General features: G+C 38.1%; 1 protein-coding gene across 1 annotated transcript in view; it reads left to right on the forward strand.

Annotated features, from left to right (window-relative positions):
- The first annotated feature begins 674 nt into the window (after window positions 1-674).
- Window positions 675-24,775, forward strand: part of WAPL (WAPL cohesin release factor) — a 72,579-nt gene continuing 48,478 nt past the window's right edge. Inside the window, exons 1-3 of the mRNA XM_063086553.1 lie at window positions 675-1,121; window positions 3,884-4,404; window positions 22,208-23,251. Coding sequence (XP_062942623.1) covers window positions 3,906-4,404; window positions 22,208-23,251 — 1,543 coding nt within the window. The 5' untranslated portion in view covers window positions 675-1,121; window positions 3,884-3,905. The remainder of the gene's footprint in view (window positions 1,122-3,883; window positions 4,405-22,207; window positions 23,252-24,775) is intronic.

The following is a 24,775-nucleotide window of genomic DNA, read 5'->3' on the forward strand; positions in this document are numbered from 1 at the left end:
CGGGTTCGGATCCTATATAGGAATGGCCGGTGCGCTCGCTGGCTGAGCGCGGTGCGACCGACACCAAGCCAAGGGTTGCGATCCCCTTACCGGTCACAAAAAGACCAAAAAAAAAAAAAAAAAAAAAAAGCTCCAGGGCGGACACGCTGACGGTCGTGACCAGCCGGCGCCCGGCGCCCCAGCCTCCCAGTTCTCGCGGTCGTTACCTGAGCCCCGCCAGGACCGGCCAGGACTGAGCCGCAAGCTCCCCGCCTCCCGCTCCCGGGCGGTGGCCCCAGCAGGCCCGGCGCAGCTGCACAACCCACCGTCCCCAGACACCAGCGAGTCCCTGGAGGGGAAACGATTGACACAGCTGCCTGCACTGCGCCCCCCGCCCACCCTCGCGGCACCTGCGTCTCCTGGCAGGGCCGGGAGCGGGAGCTGGCACTGGTTTTCGAGCCCCGGCAGGCCAGGCCCGCGACCACCACTCAGCCCGCCGCCCTCTCCCGCCTCCTGGCACCGCGACCTCCGCGGACGGGGACTACAACTCCCGTCGGGCCCCGCGGCCGGGCCAATGGCGGGCGTCGGAGCATGCGGGGCGCGGCGCCTGCGCGGCGGTTTGAGTAAGCGGCCGCGCGATTGGCTGCGGGGTCGGGCGGCCGCGCGGGGCCTGTGGGAAGCGTAGTGACGGAGCGAGCGGCTGTTGGAGGAAGGAGGTGGGGGGCCGGGAGCGCAAATGGCGTTGAGATGGTTCAGGGCCCTGTTCAAACTCCAGCGCTGACCATTCACCGGCGGAAGCGGCGGCGCAGGAGGCGGCGGCGGCCCAGCGGAGGCACGTAGCGGGCTCTGGCAGCAGCCCGGCGGCGGCGGCGGCGGCCAGGGAGGGCTAGGCCCGGGCCCGGCCGGCGGCGCTCCAGGCGGGGAGGGAAGTTGCGGGGCAGCCGCTCCTCCCCCCCCCTCCACGGGCTTCCTATTTACCGAAAGCGGAGTCGCGGGTTTTGACGGTGGCGGAGCCCCTCGTCTCTCTTGGCGCACCAGCCGGCTCTGTTCTCCCGCGCGGGGCTCCCGCGCCCGCCCGTGGGCCGTTGGGAGCGGGAGAGGCGGAGGCGGCCCGAGGCCAAAGCACCCGCCAGGCTCCGAGGGTAAGTGAGGTCTCGGGCGGCTGCCTAGGCCCGGAGTGAGCCAGGGAGGGTGGAGGAGGCAGGGGACTGGGAGGGGGCGATGGAAGTCTCGCTGCCTCGCCCACCCGGCCTCTGAGGAAGTTGGGCAGGGGAACGACCTGAAGAACTCTCTTTTTCATCTTTTATTTTCCTTTTTCTGAGTTCTTTTCCGGGTGGCTGCTGATTGACTTCCCTCCCCAGGCCCGGTCAAGTGTGTTGGCTTCAGCCCTGAATCCTACCCCGTCGTTTCCTCCGCCCCTGCTGCCACTGAGGCCTTGTGCTGCCCTAGGGATTCGGGGGCAGAGGCTTCCGGGGCGTCGGAAGCAACATCCCTTTCCTGGGCGGTGGGGGTGGAGAGTAGAAAAGTTGCGTGAGCTTCCAGCCGGAGGGGGCTATCCCTCCCTGTGCGTCCTGGCGCACCGGCCGCCCCCAGGTGAGGATTGCTGGGGGTTTAGGTTTGCCCCTGCCCGCTCTCCTTAACTGAAGCCCCTAAAGCTCTTGGGGACCGGGAAGACGTAAGATTTGGGTGGAGGTTAAGTGTGAGGACTTTTTTTTTAAAACCCCAGCTCACTTTCCTCAAAATTTGACCTGGCTTTGGGCTGAGGCAAAGGCCCAGGGACCGAAAAGACTTAGTCGCGAATCATTCTTTCCTTTTTAGTTAGGACAGTGTTTGGAGTTTGAAGCCTGAGCAAGATAGCCTGTATACTTGAAAAATACTTAACATATAGTGTCAAATATGTCTGCACACTTAGTTTTGAATTTCAGCGTACTTTATGCTTAAATAATGCCATCGCATTAGTCTGCTGACTTTTTAAAAAAGTATTTTATTATGGGAAACGATAAAGGCAAGAAAAGTAGGGAATGTTATATAATGAACCCATGGACCCATCGCTTGGATTCAGTAGTTACTGTTAACTAAATTTGTCTCATCTATAAACTAACTTTCTATTCCTTAATGTTGGAAAATTGCTGACGTTATTTCATCAATATTTCGGTATGTATTTGTAAAAGGCATGGAGTCATAGCCACAATTTTTTTCAATCATACTTAAAATCATTAAATCCTTAGTATCAAATATTCATCTGCAGACTCTAAACTTTCAACAATGAACGCTTTGTGGTTCTAGGACCATTTTTATGACGAGTTTTTCTGATTTTGATCTAAAGGAGCTCAAGTCTACATTTTTGGTTTGGCCTTTAGTCAGCATTTTTAGATGATTACCACGTAAGTGTATCCAAAACATTCCAGCTTTGTTGGTGTATATGTAAGTGTAGGTCTGCAGATCAGGGTTTTACGTTCTTAAAGGAATAAAGAGAAATGACTTTATTTTGTTGTCCTTGGTAGCTGCCCAATATACTTAGTTTTGTTTAGGTTGTACTTAATAAGAAAGACAGACTCGTTAGTGGTAAATCTCTGGTAGAAGGGGAAATAGATCTCCCTGAGGAAAACTCTTCTCTTAGCACAGATGTGTATGATGATTAAATTATTATTTTGTCGAATTAGAATTGGCTTTTTACCAAACATGGGGGGGAGGAATGTTTACTGAGTAAAACTAAGTAAAACTTTACTGAGTATAACTAAGTTGGACAGTGATTCATTATAAGTTGTAAGAATTTAAGCTAATAAAGAGAAAACATTAAAAGTATAGATCAAAACATATTTAAAAGTATAGTTCAAATATTTCAATTGTTGTAAGTTTCAAAATAATGAAGCTTTTTCAGGCCCTTAGGAAATTGTTTCCTTTTTTCTAGTTGTATTTGATGTATTGATATTTAGACTGTAGAAGGTCAAAGTGGAAGAAATGGATGAGGATTGATGGTGTTTAAAAAGTACTGTAACTTGTTTTAAGAAATGTTTGACTCTTGATTTACTGCTCTGAAACATTTTTTTGTCCTAATACCTGTTATTGTGCAGATAAATCAGATCAATCGATTTGTCATTTATAAATCATAGGGGAAAATAAAGATTACGTGCTTTTATTCCTGTAATAATCCATGGAACAGTGTAATACGCTGGAGTTCACCAGCTCCAGAAGATGTAACTCGGCAAATGAGCACAGCACTTCAGGGACAAGGAAGATAGAACAAGGATGGTTTCTTGCGCTTAGGGAGGTCATCACCTAAGGAGTATTTTTCAAGTCACAGTCCAGTTTACATTAGACCAAGAATCAGAATCTTCAAGGTTGGAATAAAAGCTGCAGGTTGTAATACATGAGAAAATAGTGCAGTTTTTCTGACCTTTTCTCCTCATATGAATAAGTGCTTTGAAATTTCAAAGGACTAAATTTTGTCAACTATTTGACATTTCTGAGATCCTGAAAAATATTACCATTTCGTGCTTAAGATTTTATATTAGGAGTAATTACCCTGTTCAGATTCTTTTTTAAGTAAAAATGATTAGGAGAATAGTGAGTTGATTCATTTGGAACTTTAGAAAATATGTTTCACTGTAAATTGGTTTTGTGGTTCCTGTTTTATAAGTTGGTTAGTCACTAAGCTTTTTTACTTTGTAAGTAGCATATGAATATATACTCATTGTAAAAAAAAATTGACATGGTAGCATATAGAGTAAAAAATGAGCCTCTATACATCCTTTCCTCATATTTATTTAACCATTTTTAAAAGTCTGTATGGTGAATGTTGAAAAGTCAAATGGGGAGAATCCCTAGGTTCTTATTTTTATATGCAGTCTTTAACACTTGTTAAGTATTTGGTATTATATATTTTCTTAAATTCTTTTTGCAGAGAATATGAAACAGGTGTCAAAATGACATCCAGATTTGGGAAAACATATAGTAGGAAAGGAGGAAATGGCAGTTCAAAATTTGATGAAGTCTTTTCCAATAAACGGACCACCCTTAGCACAAAATGGGGAGAAACCACATTTATGGCTAAATTAGGGCAGAAGAGGCCTAATTTCAAACCAGATATCCAAGAAATTCCGAAGAAACCTAAAGTGGAAGAAGAAAATGCTGGAGATCCTTTTGGATTTGATAGTGATGATGAGTCTCTCCCAGTTTCTTCAAAGAATTTAGCCCAGGGTAAGGGTTCCTCTTATTCAGAATCTAGTGAAGCTGCTCAGCTGGAAGAAGTCACTTCAGTACTTGAAGCTAATAGCAAAATTAGTCATGCCATGGGTGAAGACAGTGTTGTATCTGATAAATGCTTACCTTTGGAGGATACTTTGCTTGGGAAAGAAAAGAGTGCAAACCGAATCTTAGAAGATGATGCAAGCAGAAGTAGCTGTGCTAAATTAATGACTTCAGGTAAGTTTTGATTTTGTTTGTTCTGAGCCAAGCAAGCTTTGTGCAAGCCATTTATTTAAGTGATTTAAATTCCAAAACATATATTACTTGGGTTTTCTTTCTGCATTTATGATTAATGGAGACTATTGATAGTTTTGTAAGATTTAAGAACTTTTAATAAAACATTTGGCAGTTGAAATGTTTTTAAACAACTTGGATATCAGTGTTTCTAGACTATTACACAGGGTACATTTTGGGAACAGTCTTTCATAAACACCAATTCTAACATCTCTTTTTGTTGTGTTAGGATTACATAGTATCTCATTTCTAGTACTGTGGAGGATTTGGATGGTTACTGATAATGAAAATGAGATGAGCGTTTACATTGAGGATTAGTTAGGAATGTTAGACTTTCCTCCAAAACTAGTTCAGAAAGATTTAGGAGGTGTTGAGTAGAGATATTGAAGAATTGAACTTTATTGCAAATTGAGATTAGTTTGGAGTATGGGGCCAGTAGCAACTTGTTATTGGTAGGTTTTAATCCACAAAACTGGTTGTAGTTTTAAAATGTTAATTTAACTTGTAAATATGGCATCTAGTATTTTCTCCTAAAACAATATATTTTGTCATTTATACCCCCCACTCACTTCTGTAAGGGGTTTGAAACTTATAATAAATGATAAAGGTGCAATTAACTAAAAGACTGAAGAACTAAGATTGCAGGGAAGAGGTGGGAAGGGGATGAGACAGGATGGGACAGCACAAGTATCCAAGCAGTGGGATAAGGATGGCACAATAGTTGAAAACAAACCTTAGTTTTTGACTTCTTGGCAAAGTTTAGAGATAATGAAAGGTTATATCGATCTCATATGTTGAAAGGAAATAAGGAAAAAACTTTCATGATACTGAATTTTTAGGAGAAATTTGTCCTTTGGAGGCTTAGTATAAGGCACATCAAACAGTATAATGGACTGTGCCTTGCATAGTTTTACTAAAAATGCTGAGCATTTTTTCACTCTCTTTCACACCCTTGGATGAGATGATGAGCCAGCTGTTATTGTCATTCCCTTGATCCTCTGGGTTAATTCTGATTTGGCTGTCCTTACTGCTTTGCCCGCATTTCTCCTCAAACATTGTTCATAATTTAAGGTTAGGTTAAATTTTCATTAGGAAACAGCATAAAAACTGATTCCACGTCAGCTCCTAAAAATGTGTTGTAATCATAGAACTTTTGAGCTAAAATGGATTTTAACTTGGCTCTCATGTTGTAGATGAGGCTCAAAGAGGTTAAGTGACTGTTCAAGGTCATTTAGTGACAGAATTGGAATGAGATTTATTTACTGATTTTCAACATATTATTGAGTACTTAACTATTTGTCAAACCACTGTGCTGGGCTCTGGGAATGCTGTTCCACTTGAGTTATCTAGTGCTCTTATTGCCATTTATTGCCATTCCCAGATAATTAATACACAGTGTGTGGGCAGGTGGGCTGGAAGAAGGAGGACGAAGCTGGGCAAGTGGTGAACATGGTCAAGGAAGGCTGACACAGGCTTCCCTAAGTGTGGTGTCTTTTGGAGAATGGGGCGTCATTGGCAGGTGGGGGGGCCCTGATGGCAGAGCGTATTAATAATGATGAATGTTTAGGTAAGGGGGAAATAGGAACCTGGAGTTAAGTATTCATAGGCAGCAATTGCTTATGTAGCTTTGCTGATAATACATCTTTATATGTGCAAACTGCTGTTGGAAGCTGGTGGGAACTGGAAACAGGGTTTTCTGTAGAATGAGATAATAGTTTCCTAGTCTAATGTAGGTAAATTTTAGTTCTGATTTTGACACTGTGGACTGATAGTGAATCCAAACTCAAGTATAGTGAGTTTATGAGGAGAAAATGTATACTAAAATACAACTAAATAAATGTTCAAGAACATCTTGTTCCTCTTCTTTCTCCTTCATAAAGGCACCCTTAGTGGGAAGGGAATGGTGTAGCACTATGAATTTCTTCTTTTCCTCCTCTCCCTTGGACACGCAGAGCTGCAGCAACCCTGGCAACCCCCTATAGGTTAAGAAGAGAACTTTGAGAGAGAGCTTTTCATTTTTATGAAAGTTTTATCCTATTCCTAATAGGTACAAGTTGTTATAAACCATTTTTAAGTTCATATATTTGTAAGTTGGTTATAGTTCTGTGAATATTTCTGTGCTCTATGTTATGACCTTCCTTTTCTTTGCCTCTCTCCTCTAAACTTTGGACATTTCCCTCATGCCTAGACTCTCTTCTTGCAGTATGACTGTCAGATTGTTATTGCCTTTACTCTCACTTAGAAAGTCTTGTGATTTTCATTGAACTTTAGAAACCCAAACCTAAGTTTTTGATGAAAGGAGTGTATAAATCTCCAGTGGTTCCTAAACTTTTTTGAGTTAGGGACCCTTCTGAGAATGATGAAGTTTGGGACCTTCTCCAGATAAAAGCACTGATATACCTACTTAGGTCTAAGAAATCTTAGCAGTCTTTTGCAGGTCATGTTCAGGCATTTTATTTAAGAACCTGTTAGAAATTTTTATCAACAGTTTGTTCATAAGTTAAGTTCCATAGTATCCTTCCAGTGGAATGTCCCTGCTCATTCTTTTTGCTGTAAAAGTATATCACATTATATCACAACAGTGAAAGGGGCTTATCTGAACTCAGAATTCTATTATCTCTCCTGGCATTTCTCCTGGTTTTTAAGTGGATTTCTTTCTCCGTAGGGGAATATGTGGCTAATTTTTTGACACTATTAAAATACTTTGTTTTAAGTACTTTATAATGGATAGTACTTTTAAAAATTGTGGCGATATGAAGAGGAAACTCAGGATGAGGTCATGATAAAACATAATAGTTGCCATTTTTCGGAACAGATACTTGATGGGTAAGGGAACCAGAGACAAAGTTACAAACTGTGAATAAGAACTGCAGGGAGGGGTCAAGTTGCTAAAATGTCCTAACCTTTAAATTAAACAACAAGAAAACTTTTGTTATGTAACTTTCGGATACACAGAAGTAGAAAAGTGAAAGGACCTCGATGTACTCAGTTATCCAGGTTTGGCAGTTGTCCTTATATGGCAAATCTTGTTTCATCTGTTCTACACTCTACTCTCTCCACCTCCTATCCTTTAACCCCGGATTATTTTAAAGCAAATTCAGAATTTCTGTTTTCATCTGCAAATACTTCCGTATCTAGTCTTTAGTTTAATTTAACTTTTTAATCTTTAATTTTATTTATTTATTTATTTTATTTAATTTTTATTTTTTTATTTTTTTATTTTTTTAAAAGATGACCGGTAAGGGGATCTTAACCCTTGACTTGGTGTTGTCAGCACCACGCTCAGCCAGTGAGCAAACCGGCCATCCCTATATGGGATCCGAACCCGGGGCCTTGGTGTTATCAGCACCGCACTCTCCCGAGTGAGCCACGGGGCGGTCCTTAATCTTTAATTTTAAAAACTAAAAATTCTGATTGAAGTTTCTGTTGAAGCCATTGAGTTTCCAGCTTGTTCACCCTTCTGAGAGATCTGTGTTTTTTAAATTTTAGAATCCTGGGCTGTGTGCATTAGGGGTAAAAGAAGGCTTCTATTGCCTTTTATGTGAAGCTGCTTCCATTTTCCATCTTTGTGCTGTCTACTGCCGTTTTTAATCTGGACTCTAAAGTGTGCAAAGACTTATATTTCTACTTGGCACACTTTCCTTGCTAGCCAGCTGGGATTCAGTCTACGTATCCTGCCAAATATTGAGATAACTACAGCATAGACTCTTAATTTGCGTGACTGGTTTTGTAGCCAATAAATTTTTTCCATTTGCTTGAAGCTGGACTATTTGTGTAAGTTAGAGGGACAATATGGTCAGGAAATTATGAACTTTGACTTAGAACTTAAGGTGATTTTTAGAAAGGAAAATGAATTCTGTTTCTTAAAGTTTAAAGTAGGCCAGGAACTTGTGACCTGAAATAAGATTGTCATCTACTCATTAGATAATGGATTAATGAGGATTATTTTTAAAAATCCTGAAAGCATAGTATCAGCAAGAATTACTTGCCTTTAAATACTTGAATATATTTGTTATATGAAATATATTTAAGTCATAGTAAAATCAACTTCTTTTTAAGAGGAGTAGATAAGAGACCTATTATTTTTTAAGTTCCTACTTGTGCTAAGGCTTTTCAATTGATCCTCAATCATGACCATGTAAGGCAGGCTTTATTCCCATTATATAGAGTGTAAAGCACAATTCAGAAGTTGAGTAACTTGAACTGTTAAGTGGAAGATCTGGGAAACATCCAAAGTGGTGTTCTTATACAGTGTACTATATTCTGATATGAATGAACTTAATTTTGTCATATTCAAAGCTGTGTATGTAAAACTGTAAGATCAGTTTTATCTTGGTGTTGGAAATAACTATTTTGATAAGAAGCGAGTTATGGAGTCCCTCTTGGCTTTATTTAAATAAATATCCTTTTAATAAGAATGATGGCCAAACTATTTTTAATACTTAGTGAATAAAGCCCACCTTATTTTTTACAGATAATAAATATCTTCTACTTTTTAATTTTCTGTGCTGTATGCAAATGGAAATACTACAAAATGCAAATTCTGAAAGAGGCACTGTACTTTTAAGTACAATGATTCTGTTTTAAAGTAGAACTTTTATTTCTTATAATAGATTTTCTGAGAAAAGGAGGATTGTTCTCAAGATTTGAGCATTAACAAAAGTGCAGGAGACCACTAACAAGTTTTTCCTCAGAGGCAGGTTGAATAAAAGCCATAGGATACTGTACATGAAAACTATAAACATATAGTCTCTGCACTCTAGGAATAGAGCTATTGACTTCGGCTAGTCACGATAAATAACTGCTTTGAACACAGTGACAACACATTTGTATAATACTTTATGCTTTTCAGAGTGTTTTCCATGTGTATTCTATACTCTTACAACTTAGAGCCAGATGATACTTCATGAATTTTTCTGGTCCAGCCCTTGTGCCTTTAGAAAGTGGTCCTCAGCTTTTCCAGACCCCTCATGGTACAGGAGGATGAATTTGTTCGTAGGAAGGTCTTAGGAATGCCTTCCTTCCAACCATTCAGCTATTATTTTAGTGTCTCATATATGCTGAGTGTTGGGTTTATGTCCATGAATAAGGTGCACTCAGTTCATGCCTTTTTCACATTCCAGGAGGGAAGACAGGGAAAAAAAGAATAACAAATGTGCTGAAAATTAGGGGAAATTAAAGGGTGCTGCAGGAGTATGTAATAGGTTTATTTGCCTGGTCTGGGGTGGGGGTGTATAGGCAAGGCTGACATTTAATCTGAGATCTCTTGGTGCACTGAAAAAGGAAAAGTGACAGACCTGGTGCCAGAGGCGATGAGGAGGAAGGAGACATCAAGAATAATTCTCAGATATGTAATGTGAGCAACTGAGCAGATGGGCATTTACTGAGATATAGGGTACATTTTGAGGGAAAATTTATGAGTTCGGTTTTGGACATACAGGGTTCGAGATGTTTGTAAGATATGTTTAAGAGGCAGATCTGCTTTGGAGTTTAGATAAGAAATCTTGATTAGAGATGATAAATTTGAAACTGAATATATAAATGTTATTTGAAAATGCAGGATTAGATGAAGTCATTAAGGAGAGTGTAAAGGCATTAGGATTGAGCTGGAAAGAACTTCCAATACTTGATGGAGAGAAGAGGAAGAAACTGGAATAGGAAATTAAGTACTAGCAGCTAGAGCTGCTGAAGGGAAATCAAGCAAGTGATATGTTATAGAAGCCAGCAGAAAAGTATTCCATTTAAGTATCAACTGAGTCGGAATGCTGCTGCAAATTCAACTAAATTGAGGACTGCAAAGCTGGCATTGGATTTACAGCTTGGATTGGAGTGGTTTGAGGAGTGAGGAAATGGGGGTAGCAAGTGTTTATAACTTGTTTAAAGGTGTTTGACGAGGAGGAGAAAAAGGGAAGCTAGGGGATGTGAGGGGTTCTGGAGGTTTTAATGCATGAGAGATCCTTGAAACATGGGATCCAGAGCACATGGGGAGAGTGGTCTTGGGAGAAGGGATGCTGCATTTCTTGGACAGGAGGAAAGATGGGTGAAAATTTGAGTTTAGTAGGAGGATGGATGATAAAGTAGATTATGAGCCCCCCCCCCAGTAAAGTGACAGATGAAGTTATTTCTGAAAGGGAAGAAGAAGGGCCAGGGTAACTTGGGGGCGTGGGGAGAGCAGAAAGGGTTCAAACAGATGTTACTCAAAGTGGAAGAGTAAGCTGTCCAGAGAGAAAGAATTTCTGGACATTATTGAGGCCTTAGTTGAAGTTGGTGTCAGTAAAATCTCATGGTTTTTCTTCCCATTGTGTGTGTGTTTTACTCCCTCCTTTTGTGAGCCCCGTTATCTGGAACCTGCACAGAGTACAGAATATTGGATAGGATAATTAGAATTATCCTGGATTGGCATTTTGTCAGACCATATGTGGAATGAAGAGAGAGAAGCAAGGAGATATGTGGATCTGAACCCTTGTTCTTAGTGTTACCAGCACCACACTCTCCCAAGTGAGCTAATTGGCAGATCTTGCCTGGAGAGTGATTGAGATAATGGACTGTGGAATTTAACTGTTTAGCACCCGGACAGGGCTGATGGATAGGAGAAGGGAGAGAAGAGGGGCGATATACGGAGAGTCTAGAAGTCAGGAATGGGAGCACTGCAACAAGTAAGTTAGTAGGTTGTGACCAAAAAGTGGGTTGTCCGGCTGGCCCGTGGCTCACTCGGGAGAGTGCGGTGCTGATAACACCAAGCCCATGGGTTCGGATCCTATATAGGGATGACCGGTTCGCTCACTGGCTGAGCGTGGTGCTGACAACACCAAGCCAAGGGTTAAGATCCCCTTACCGGTCATCTTAAAAAAAAAAAAAAAAAAAAAAAAAAAGTGGGTTTTCTGATTTTAATATTTCAGAGGAGGAGCATTTTAGGACATGGCAGGCTCCTGGATGAAACTGAGAACTGGTGGCTGAGATGAATGTGAGAGAAGCTTAAGGAACTGGAAGATCAGAAGATTGGAAATTTGGTGGAGTTCAGTCTGATAGCAAAACTAGGATGGAGCAGTAGGTTATAGATCTGGTGTAAAATCCTTAAGCAAGTGAAGGGAGAATAAGAGGTTGTTGGATGACAGGTATCAGGAAGATTGGAGGGTAACTAGCTAGATGGCACAAACCTCAGAAGAAGGGGCTTTTATGAGAGGATGGAGGAATAATTTTATAAAGAGGCTCTGGAGAGTCAGCATACCATTGACTTGGAAACATCCTACTCTGAGATAGTAGGGAGGGCTGCAGGAGAAGAGGCACTCTTAGGTGTCAGCTAGGGCGAGGACGTGGTAGAGAGAATGAACCCCAGATATATGTATTCTGGGGTATGCTGATCATTGAGACCTGGATACTAGTGTGGGCGGTGGTGGTAGGTTGGATTAGGAGATGGGAAAAAAGTACAGATATATTATGAGTATTTGAGTACAGGAGAAAGAAGGCGGCAAGCTCCGTTTACATTTTGGATCATGACAGATACATTATTAGTATTAGATAAAGAGAAGGTACTCTGGAGTACAGGACAAGCTGTGTTTACATTTTGGATCATGATTCAGAGAAATAGATGAGAGTCATGGTGGCACCAACTTTTCCTGGAGCAGTGTTTATCAACCTTTTTGTTCACATATCACCTAAAAATTTTTTAAAAGTACTCTTCCCATTTCATACATTTTTCTTCCTCTCATATATTTAAAGTTTGCATTGTCAGGGTCCCAACTGGAAACAGGTGTAATGCTCAAATTAGGGTAATACAAAGAGGGTTTATTTATAAAGGGGGTATTTACAAAGGTGTGGGGGGGATGTAGGGAAACTACAAGGGATGGTGCCCTAGCCTTGGTTAGTTGCAGTGAGGCTATTATCACCCAGGCCCAAAGGAACAAGGGGTTAGCTGAGCCATGCAGAGGGGGCCACCTCAGGAGGAACCGTATTCTTCTGTTGAGGGGCCTGGAGGAATAAAGTGCAAGAACCTAAGTCATCTTCCCTCCTTTTTCCTGCTGGGGCTTCTCATGGGTGGAAGCCTGTGGGTAAGGAAACTGATGCAGGTCAGCCTCCTGGGGCTGAGGTGGAGAGTGGATCTGGAAGGACAAATGGAATATACTTGTGCAGTATCTAAAGAAAAAAATCATAAAGTTCTGTGGAAGTGTCTAGAGTTATGTAATAACCATGCCACCATTAAGATATAGAATATTTCCATCTCCTTAAAAAGTTCCTTTATGCTTCTTTGTGGCCACTCCCTTCTACCTCCAACCCCTGGCATCCACTGGTCTGTTTTCTGTCCTTGCAGTTTTGTCTTTTCAAAATGTCTTATTGATGGGATCATATAGTATGTAGCCTTTTCAGTCTGGATTCTTTCATTTATCATAATGCTTTTGAGAATATCACATGTTGCATGTGTCAGTTTATTCCTTTTTATTGTTTGGTTGTATTCCATTGTGTGTATATACCACAGTCCATTCTCTAGTTGAAAGACATTTGAGTTGTTTCCAGTTTTTGGCAATTATGAATGAAGTTTCTATAAACATTCACATTTAGGTTTTTGTGTAGACATGTCCTTATTTCTCATGGGGTAAATACTTAGGTATGGAATTGCTGGTCATGAAAATATTCATCTTAAATTTAAATGCTTGCAAAGGATATAATTTCCTGTAAATATTGACATTTAAAAATAAAACCAACATGCAATTTAGGTATTATAGTGATTTCTTTTAATGTCAAATAAAGCAGATACAAAAAAAAAAAAATCTTAACACTACTCTAACCACCATCCAGGTTAAATAGAATTGTGCCAGCCACTCCAGCTCTTCCACGTGTCCTTCCCCTCTTCCTCACCCTCAAAATAACTACTGTCCTATCTTTTATTGTAACCACCTTCTTGCTGCTTGCTGTTCACTTTCATACGTTAAAAAAAAAAAAACCTCAAAAACACAACAAGCTCTTCTGTGATAGCCAGAAGATTTACAACACTCCTTTTTCTTTTTGTGTTTTTTTCCACTTTCCCTTTAGTTTTTTATCCTAATGAATATAGTATTTATATCTTTTATTGGTAATTCTTTCCATAATTCTTGGCACAAAATATGTATATACACTTAAATTTAAACTTTAAAGATTCTTCTGACTATAATGCTCTGAATTGTTTAAAAAATTCTTCTGAACTGTATTATGACCATAATTAATTATTAGTGCATAATTGATCAAAAATTATGAATGCTATACATTTTAAAAGTAGAATTTATTGGAAATGTACTTAATGTGAGGGGAGGGGCTTTTTTCAGTTAGTTCATGTGGATGAATATTATTGCTAGAATTAGAAAAGGTTTTGGCATGAGTTTTATCCCAGTTTTTAAATACATGTAAATATAGTATTGAGAAACCATAAATTGACAAAATAAGATAAAAATGGGAGGAGTTTTGTTATAGGAGTTTTGTTATTTGAACTCTTTTTATATGCCACAAATCATGAAGTAATCATCAAAATTCTTTTTAATAATGAATCAGTTTATTAGGTCTTCAAATTTTGTGGAAAGCAATAATTGGGAAACACCTGACATGCAAAAAGGATTTGTTACCCAGGCATAAGTTTCTCAGTTATGGAGCACAGAGCCTATTGCATTATTGCTTTATACGTCTTGCCAGAGTTGGAGAAATGTACCACAATAAGATTAGGGATAGGTGAGCAATATGCATTTATTTGTAATAGGGGGAAAGAGTGATTGATCCCAGGTGGATTGGCAAATCAGTTTTTGGACCACAGTACATGTGGAAGTTGGGGATTTAGAAATGAATTTCTTTCTTCTTTTTTTCTTTTTTCTTTTTTTTTGTTGTCTGGCCAGTACGGGGATCTGTACCCTTGACCTTGGTGTTACAACACCATGTTCTAACCATCTGAGCTAACCAGCCAGCCTAGAAATGGATTTCTTTAAAATGCAGTTGTACCTGTATATATTTTGAAAGTTTGTATACCTCACTAAATGTGTATCTAGCTCGAAGAGTTAATTGCCACTTGGAAGGGAGGATGAAGGCCCACTGGTTGAGGACTGGCTGGGGTGTGTGATGTGTTTTCTATTCTGTTGCAAAGGTGGGGCAGAGATGAGCAGTTTCAGCAGGAGGCCATAAGGAGCAAATAAGCCGCTTGGTGTGCAGATAAGCTGTGGCAGTTGGCAGTGAGGCTCTCCACAGGATGTGTTGATGGGTGGTGAAGGGAGGTTTTGTTAACTTGGACTGCTCTGTGTAGTGGGCCCAGCTGAGTAGTAGTTTTGAAATTGTTTTTAGTTTGCTATTTTATCTTTAAAATTACATGTAAATTTTGTTTTATGGGTATGCTTTATAAAATATAAAAATGTTTTTAGATTACCAAGTGAAATGCTTAACTTTTTTTTTTTTTAAGTCCTTTTTACCTTTAAAATTTTGGAGTAAAATTGATCCACTGAGGAAGATGTGCCGTGTTTTTCTGTGGCTTTTTAGGTGCTTCTGATAAACAGCCACATACCCTTGTTGACAGTGAAAAGCCAGTTCCCTTCCACTGAAGCAAATGCTGTTAACAGTTTCTTACATATCTTTTCAGTCTTTAATATGCACAGCATGCATATCTGTGTACCAGGGTATTTCAAAAAAATTCATGGAAAGATTTGCCTTATCATTTAATTCTAATTTTCCACAAATTTTTTGAAGTACCCTTGTATGTATCCTTACACACACACGCACACACACACGGGAGCAAACTTATATGTATATGTGTGTATATATGTATAAACCTTTAAAAGCACTTAAGGAATAATCTGTAAGGTATATACGCTTATCAGTATTTATAGCTATGTCTTGTTCTTTTTAGCAGCTTCACAGTTTCCCAGTGTACGGATGTACCATACTTTAAACTGGTCTTTTGTGGATATTTTGGCTATTTCTAGTCTTGCTGTTATAAATAAATGCTACATTGAACATATTTCTACTTGTTTTTCAGCATCATGGTGTCACATGTCTCAGTATAAGTGATGTGAGATATTTCTAGAAGTGGCATTGATAGGGAGTATACATTTAAATTTTTATTTGATTTTGCCGAATTTGCCACTAACAGTGTGGCTTTTTTCCCTTGGCACCATCATTCTGCTATTAGACTTTGGACTTTGCCCAACAGAAAAGTAGAAAAATATCTCGTTTATTTTTTTGAGTTTAATTTTTTCATTGTAGAATATGTACCGTTTTTATTTTTTAAAAATTTTATTCGTACATAGTTCAAAATGGTATTGGTTGAAAGCTTTGCTCCTAGACTTTTCTCCAGCCACCCCAGTTCTTGCAATGACCATTCGTTTACTCGTTTTAGCCTTTTTGAGAGATGCTGTGCACATATAAGCAACACAAGCAGTTACATATATGTGTATGTATATGTGTGCATGTGTGTATTTAAATCCACAAAATGACAACATACTATTTCGTTCTTTACTTTTTCACTTAGTGTATATTGGGAATAATTCTATATCAGTATCTGAAAATTTCATTTTTGTCTCTTTCCCGCTCAACCCTCCTGGAAAAAATATGGTGCGTGTTGTGTCTACTTCTGTATGCTATAAATTATTTAACCAGTTGCCTGTTGATGTCAGGCTTTCAGGGTGCTTCCAATGTGTGGTTTTTTTAAAGCTGCTTTATTTGTCAGAATATAAATACTACATAACTGTGTGACTGTCAGCCAGTAACTTAAGTGCACTGTCCTTCATCTGCAGGATGAGATACAGGTTCACATTTTCTTATCTGAAACCTTTGGGGCCAGATGTGTTTTGGAATTCAGCATTATTTTGGATTTTGAGAAGTTCATATTAACACCCCATCAGGATCTGAGGTGGTACAAACTGAAGACTATTTTTTTCAGAAAAAAAAAAAATCGTCCCTAAGTAGGATAAATGCTATAAATAGCTTCAGGTGAGATCAGGTTTTGCTTTGAAATGCACTGTGAAAAAACTTAGTTTTTGTTTGTTTGTTTGTTTGTTTGTTTTAAAGATGACCGGTTAGGGGATCTTAACCCTTGACTTGGTGTTATCAGCACCACACTCTCCCAAGTGAGCCACGGGCCAGCCCTGCCATTCAGATTTTTAAAAGTAGCTTTCCTGTAATGGCAGCTTCACCCCCATTAAACCTTCCTGGTTACCTCAAATGTATTTCATGGTTTGTGGTCTCCAAAGACACTTTCTGTCACCTGAAAGACTTCTTAGGAGTCAAAGGCTTTTTATTTATTTTTTTGGTGGCTGGCTGGTACAGGGCTTTAACCCTGGACCTTGGTGTTATCAGCACCATGCTCTGACCAACTGAGCTGAGCTAACTGGCTAGCCTCCTTGAAGGCTTTGTGTATGTTTAGTCCTCAGCACATTGTGTGATAAACATTTGCCAGTTGACCAACACATTAGATTTTTAACCTCTTCTTCTGAACCCTCTTCATGTGGATTAATGGTTTATCTGCTTTAGTAATTCAGTTTGTAGCAGCCCCCAATAGAGGTAGTATAATATAATATAACTTGGTATATTTTTATGAGGTCTCTTTTGGCCACTGGTTTAATTGTTGTCATGAGTTTCCTTGTTACTTAGGTTATTTCATGCTTGTGGAGTTTCATATTTGTAGAGTAAATACTTGTAAATGAAACTGCTGGCTTCAAGGGTAAGTTCATTTCTTTGACATGTACATTTTTAATTTTAATAGATACTACCAAATTGCTCTTTGTAGAAGTTATACTAAGATATGCTCCCACAGATGTATTTTATTTTTTACTGCTCTGTGGTACTTCTTTGTGTGAACAGACCGTACTGTTAATTAAACTGATAATGGATATTTGGGTTTCAGTTCTTGGGAATGATGTTGCTGTGAGCATACTTCCATTATGGTGAACCATGTGAAATTGCTGATACTTGATTGTTTTAAAAATGGAAGTTTCCTATGGTTTAATATGCTTTTTGTTGTACATATGCATGCATTTCTGTTAGCTAAGTGCTTTGAAGTGGAATTGCTGGATATGTGTTATTTTAGCTTTTGTAGATAATGCCAAAATGATTGTTCCTGTTTTCGCTCCCAGCAGTTGTAGTTTTGTTACCTCCTCCACAATACTTGACATTGTGAAGCTTTTTAATTTTAGCTTTTTTCCTGATTATGTAGTGATATCTCATTATGGTTTTAATTTGCATCTCCCTAATGACTAATGTATATACTACCTTTTCATATGTTTATTGGCCATTTGGATGTCGTTTTTTTATCATTTAACTTGTCAAGGTGCTTCATTTTTCTGTTGGGTAGTCTTTCTTATTGAGTTGTAGGCGTTCTTTATGTATTCTTAATACCTCCTACTCTGGTTTGTCTGCTTGTTCTCTTAAATAGTGTTTTTTTTGTTTTTTAAATGGGCAGAAGATTTAATTTTGATGAAATAAAATTTTTTTCTTTTCCATTATGGTTAATGCTTTTCATATCTTGTTTAAGAAATTCTTCCCTGCCTGAGTCATGAAGATGGATTCCTATATTCCTAAATTTTACATTTTCTCCTTCATATTTTGGTCTAATTCATTTGGATACCGGCCCTTTTCAAATTAAGGAAATTGGCCTTTTTTGTAATATGAGTTGCAGTCATATTTTTCACCTTCTATTGTTTCTTTTGACTTAGTATTTGTTGCCATGCTTCTATTTTGTTTTATGTAATATGAACATGGGTTATGGATTTTGTGTCTGAAAAAGGACTTTCACATTCTAGGGCAATTTTTAAAAAAAATTCCCCTTTATTTTTTAGCATGTATCTGGTTTTGTTTTCCACGTTTAAGTCTTTGATTCATCTAGAATATATTTTTATGTTTGAGGTACAGAAAGAGCTTTTATTTTTTCCCAGATGTTCCAGTACCCTTCATTGAATAACCTGTCTTTTCTGCACACATTTGAAATTCCATAATCAACATATGCCGATTTCCTGTGTATATTTTCTCCTTTTTTTGTCTTTGAAACTGATTTAAAAAATACATTTAGAATATTTGAAAACTTGCTAAAGCTTTAATACTCTCCCTGAAAAATGTGTGTGCAAACATTTTTTCAGTACAGTTTCACAAGATTGGCAGAGCCAGCCCGTGAAACCCATTCATAGATCCTAGACCAAGTCTCCATCCTCATTTTTTAAATACTTTGAAGAATTCACTCCACTCAAGGAAGGCTTAAATCATCCCACCTGTTTATTTTTGCAGTCTATTCCTTTATGAGACTATATTCATTAAGTACTGGTATAGCTTGTGTGTTTATTTTTAAGAGAAACATCTATTTCTTTACAAAGTAAAGAATATTTCAGGGAATAATGGGAATTTAATTAGTCTTTTATTCAAGGTTGCTTACTGTTTTTTAGATAAGCAAAATGAGGTATAGATGTTTATATGACTTGCCAAATTTTCACACATCTAGTTATTGCCTTAACTGTGGTTCAGTCCCATGCTTCTCAAATTCTGAGTTTCACATAGTCAGTCTTATTCATTATGCTGAATTGCCTCCCTTAAATGTTATCTAATATACACACGACTGAGTACCAATCTAGTGATGCTAAAAACTAAAACTAAAAGGCATTTGTTAAGTATCTGATTGCAGATGGTGCTGGATTAAATCTTGTACTAATCTTTCTACACATCCAGTCTTCACCCTGTAGCTTGACTAAGAAAAATAAGCCCTAGAATGTGGTTTTGGTTTCCTTGCATGAAGCTGTAGTACATAGGATGTAAGGGAATAGGGATAAGCTTACAGGTTAAGATTGTACTAATAAGAGTCTTACTAAAGGGTAATTAAAAACATCTTATATTGTGGCAGAGTTCTAATAGCGATGATAATTTGCATTTGTGTGATGCTCTATAACCTGCAATCCTTCCTGCAATCCTTAAGTGCATTATTTTTTATCAGTTCAACCTGCCCTTTAGGCAGATTTTCTTAGCTCATTTTTTCAGGTGAAGAAACTTCTTAAGGTGACTTGCCCAGGGTCATTTAAGCCAGTACGTGGCAGAGCTGGGACACAATCTGTTTAACCCCTAATCTGTTATCTTTGCTAGAAATACATTTTTGCTATATAGCTGGACAGGGGAAATGCTTAGCCTGTCTGTTAAGAAAAGAACTCATCTTTATTTTCCTCTTTTTCTTTTTTCTCTTTATGTACTTGATGTTTTGAGATATTAAGTGAGTTTATCTGACAGGAAAGCTGGGATATATAGTTGAAGGAGGAGGACAGCTGAAAGTAGTTGCTCTTCTGCATTCTGCCATTGTAATTAAGAATTTTTGTTGGGAAGTTAAATGATGGAGGAATTAAGGCATTTATATATTAAAATATGGAGAACTTGAACAGCTTTTCTTATGTAGAACTCTTTGTTAATTAAATTAGCTTTTATCTATGTAATGTGTTTCAGAAGTTTAAAAATAATAGTGTACTTTAGTAATGATTCACCTGTAGGATTGTTTATGCTTATGTAGTTGAATACATGAATATATTGTTTGCTAATGACACACTTCTTTAGTGAGAATAATTTCTATAGGACTCTTTATTACTCTTTGCACTTAAAACAAATTTATAAAAGATAAGCTCACAACAAAGTTAAACTCTTATCATCACATGAAAGGCAGCCTGATAAGAATAGTAACTTGAAATGCACAAACAGAACACACACTGATCTGAGGGGAAATGAAGGCAATAAATAGAACTTGAAGTTTTTAAAAAAGTGGATAATAAAGTTTAATGTTCTCATAAACTTGTTTTTAATTCAGAAGGATGTTTATTGCATAAAATAATTAGAAACAGCCTGAATAAATTTTGCGGTATTAAGACAGTGGAATACTTTACAACTATAAAATAATTTAGTTAATATTTAGTGACATCTTATGGATTTTTTACATAGCTAAATATACCAAGTATTTACTAAGCATTCTGATAGGCATTTACTCCCAGTAATTCATTCAGTAACACTGTAGACTAGGTTGAGTGGCTTTCCTGTTGAACAGATGAGGTAATTGAAACTCTCAGAAAAATCCCAAAGTTAGCGTTCTTTCCTGAGATCTACAGAGCTAGTTTAACCAGAGCAGTACGAGTCTCCAGACTCAGCAATCTTCAGTGTTCTTTCCACTTGCTACAAAGGCAGTAGAATTATTTCTTCAGGTTTGGTTTTAGACATGTCCTTGTTTATACCCCTTTTAAGGTGTCACGTCAGAGTCAGCTTTTAATTTTTAGCTCTTCAGTATCTTAAGATTAGTGATTGTTGGCTCTGAGATTATGAAAACTATATAGTTCCTTCCCTTTAGCTAGGAAATATCTAAAAATAAAACAGGTATACCTTGTTTATAAATTAGATGCCTTCTTAAGGTAAGTACAAATCTTAAGTTTAAACCCATTGCATAGCATTAAAAATTATGCAGTAATCCGTCCATGTAAAGCATCCATCTCACCTGTATTTGATCTTTTTTTTGTTTGTTTTCTTTGTTTTTGTTTTTTGTCTTTTTCGTGACTGGCACTCAGCCAGTGAGTGCACCGGCCATTCCTATATAGGATCCAAACCCGTGGCGGGAGTGTAGCAGCGCTCCCAGCACCGCACTCTCCCGAGTGCGCCACGGGCTCGGCCCTTCTTCTTTTTTTTTTTTTTTTAAATGTATTAGATCATTTGTTAATTGAGATTTGTAAATAACTTTTCTTAAATGTAGGTGCATTTCAAAAATTTGTAATTTTATTGTTTGGCACAGAGTAAACATTTTGCCAGTGTTTTTCTACCAATAAGTGCTGAGGGAATTAATCATAATACTAGTTTGAATCATATTTCTGTTTCTCTTTGGAAAGGTTAAAAAAAGAACGTTTTCTGATGATAAAAATTTAAGGCAATAAAAATGAATTCCTTAAGTAAAAAATGAATAGGCAAGTTAAGAGTTACGACAGGCTTATATGCATAAATAGGCACTGTAGACACATAAGTTCCGATGCCAGAACTACTGTTAAAAGTTCCTTGAGGTTAGGGCCGGGCCGGCCCGTGACTCACTTGGGAGAGTGTAGCATTGATAACGCCAAGGCCAAGGGTTCAAATCCCTACATAGAGATGGCCGTATAGCTCACTTGGGAGAGTGTGGTGCTGAGAATACCAAGTTAAGGGTTAAGATCCCCTTACTGGTCATCTTTAAAAAAAAAAAAGTTCCTTGAGGTTATATGGCTTTTAGGATTAGAAGAAATAATGGAAGTAGCTAGAGAAACCCGGTGCTGTGGACAGGTTTCTAGACAGAACTAGCATGCCTTATGTATGGGCAGCCCTAACCTAGATAAATAAAAACACTGCTGGAAAGTTTTCATTAATTGTGTTAAACTGATTTAGGTTCTACTAAGTAATTTTTAATTTAAGCATCTTTATTTGAGAAGCCCATAATACTCCTGGGAAGGTATGGAGGAATTATTTACATGTCATTCTTAATTGATTTAGTTGTTTAATATTGCTGAAATCTTGTGTGAGGAGTTTAGGTTGATAATTTTAAGGGACTTGAATACTTGGGGAAAGTTCACCTGGAGAAAGACATGAGAGCTATATACTGAAAAGGTAGGAGGGGAAATGTCTGATTTGTAAACGTTAATGTCATTATAGTTTAAAATTATTGCAATTATTTCAAGATTAACTCTGTACTACTAATTAGCCAAATATCCCTGTTATTTGTTAACTTTTATGTTGATGCCACTCATGTTTTTGTTCTTCTACTTTTTTTTCGTTTTTATAGATAAAGTGGAGAATTTTAGTGAAGAACGTGAAAAGAATAGTCACCATATTCACAAAAATCCTGAAGACAGTACTAAGAAACCCAATGCCGAAACTACAGTGGCTTCTGGATTCAAAGCTGATGAAATCAAGGAAACAAACGATACTTGGAACTCCCAGTTTGGGAAAAGGTCAGAATCTCCATCAGAAATATCTCCAATCAAGGGATCTGTAAGAACTGGTTTGTATGAATGGGATAATGATTTTGAAGATATCAGGTCAGAAGATTGTATTTTAAGTTTGGATAGTGATCCTCTGTTGGAGATGAAGGATGAGGATTTTAAAAATCGTTTGGAAAATCTAAATGAAGCCATTGAAGACGACATTGTGCAAAGTGTTCTTAGGCCAAGCAACTGTAGGACGTACTGTAGGGCCAATAAAGCGAAATCCTCACAAGGAGCATCAAATTTTGATAAGCTAATGGATGACACCAGTCAGGCCTTAGCCAAAGCAAACAGTGAGTCAAGTAAAGATGGCCTGAATCAGGCAAAGAAAGGCGGTGTAAGTTGTGGGACCAGTTTTAGAGGGACGGTTGGACGGACTAGAGATTATACAGTTTTACATCCATCTTGCTTGTCAGTTTGTAATGTTACCATACAGGATACTATGGAACGCAGCATGGACGAATTCACTGCATCCACTCCTGCAGATTTGGGAGAAGCTGGCCGTCTCAGAAAAAAGGCAGATATTGCAACTTCTAAGACCACTACTAGATTTCGACCTAGTAATACTAAATCCAAGAAGGATGTTAAACTTGAATTTTTTGGTTTTGAAGATCATGATGAGACAGGAGGTGATGAAGGAGGTTCTGGCAGTTCTAATTACAAAATCAAATATTTTGGCTTTGATGATCTCAGTGAAAGTGAAGATGATGAAGATGATGACTGTCAAGTGGAAAGAAAGACAAGCAAAAAAAGAACTAAAACAGCCCCATCACCCTCCTTGCAGCCTCCCCCAGAAAGCAATGATAATTCCCAGGACAGTCAGTCTAGTACTAATAATGCAGGTAAGAATTTTTTTTTAAATTATAGTAAGTACAGTTGTCCCCCTTTATCTGAGGTTTTGTTTTCCATGGTTTCGTTTACCCACAGTAACCTCAATCCGAAAATAGATGAGTACAGTATAAGTGTGTGTGTGTATGTGTACATGTGTGTGACCATATTCACATAACTTTTATTACAGTATATTGTTATAATTATTCTGTTTTATTATTATTGTTGTTAATCTTACTGTGCCTAATTTATAAATTAAACTTTGGGTATATATGTATGTATGGTATATATTAGGTATATATTGTATGTATAGTAAAAAAACATTTAGGGTTCAGTACTCTCCGAGGTTTCAGTTATCTGTTAGGGGTCTATGGAACATACTCCCTGTGGGTAAGGGGGGACTACCGTAATATTTTTTCAGACTTAAATCAACAGCTGCTTAGTTTCTTCCTAGATACTCAATTTTTGCTTGTTACATTTGATATTAATAAAAGTATCTATTTAGAACCACAAATTATCTTATCCAAAGGTATAGCATTTTACATGTTAATGATCAGGTCCCAAGTTGTAAGGAACCAGTCTGTAGATTGGGAAATCTTTTCATATTTGCGTTTTAATTTGACCATCAGCACTTGAGAATTTTAAAGTGGCAGGGATACCAAACATCTTGACATTTCAACTTTGAAAATCCAAGTGCAGTAGAGACATAAGGGTAGGTTTTGTACATTTAGATCTATATTGATAACAGATGGTTGTAAGGAGGAAAATACTAGAAAATTAAAATTGGTATAAACCTTTTCTAGTTGGCTCAAATAATAAACATTCAAAACATCCTCAAACCCTCTTATGCTAGTTTAATAAAAATGAAAAGTGCTAGGTAAGTATTTATTCACTCTTAACCATGAAAATTTAATTTGTCTCAAGATAGTTGGCCCAGTAATGACTAGAAGTCCTCAAGGAATTCAGTCTCCACTATAAGAGACAAACAAAAGAAATAGGTTAGTGCTGCTATAATTAAGTCATTATGTGACAAGGGCTTTGTGAAGTGGCTTGAGTGAAGAAGAATATGTAAAAGCCTCTGGGATACAGGGTTCCTTAACCAAATATAGTTTTTCTGGATTGGTTTACTTGTTAAATAAAGCTTTTGTCCTGTTCTGTTGTAGAAGTGTTATGGTTAATTAGAATTATGATAGTATTCATAAATGTAATTCTCCTAGAGTATAAATCATACTTGAGAATACTTGCTATTTTACTTTATTTGGCCTAAAAATAGTTTTGCTAGGAATCATTCTTATCTTCAAAACCAGAATTACACAGGAGTAGCTCCTAGGGGCTCACCACTCACTCCCCACTGCAAAAAAAAAAAAAGACCAAAAAGGGTATGACAGTTCCATGTTATCTTGAATCCCTTCTGGTGAACTGAAGTTTGCAGCAGCCTTACTAGTCACTGGAGATCTGGCCAGGCAGAATAGCTTTGCTTTTGCTTTCTTGGGAGGATAATAAGTAATGCTGTACAATACCTGAGCTCTTGTCCTGCT

Source organism: Cynocephalus volans, chromosome 2 (assembly GCF_027409185.1).
Source record: "Cynocephalus volans isolate mCynVol1 chromosome 2, mCynVol1.pri, whole genome shotgun sequence".
Classification (NCBI taxonomy): Eukaryota; Metazoa; Chordata; class Mammalia; order Dermoptera; family Cynocephalidae; genus Cynocephalus; species Cynocephalus volans.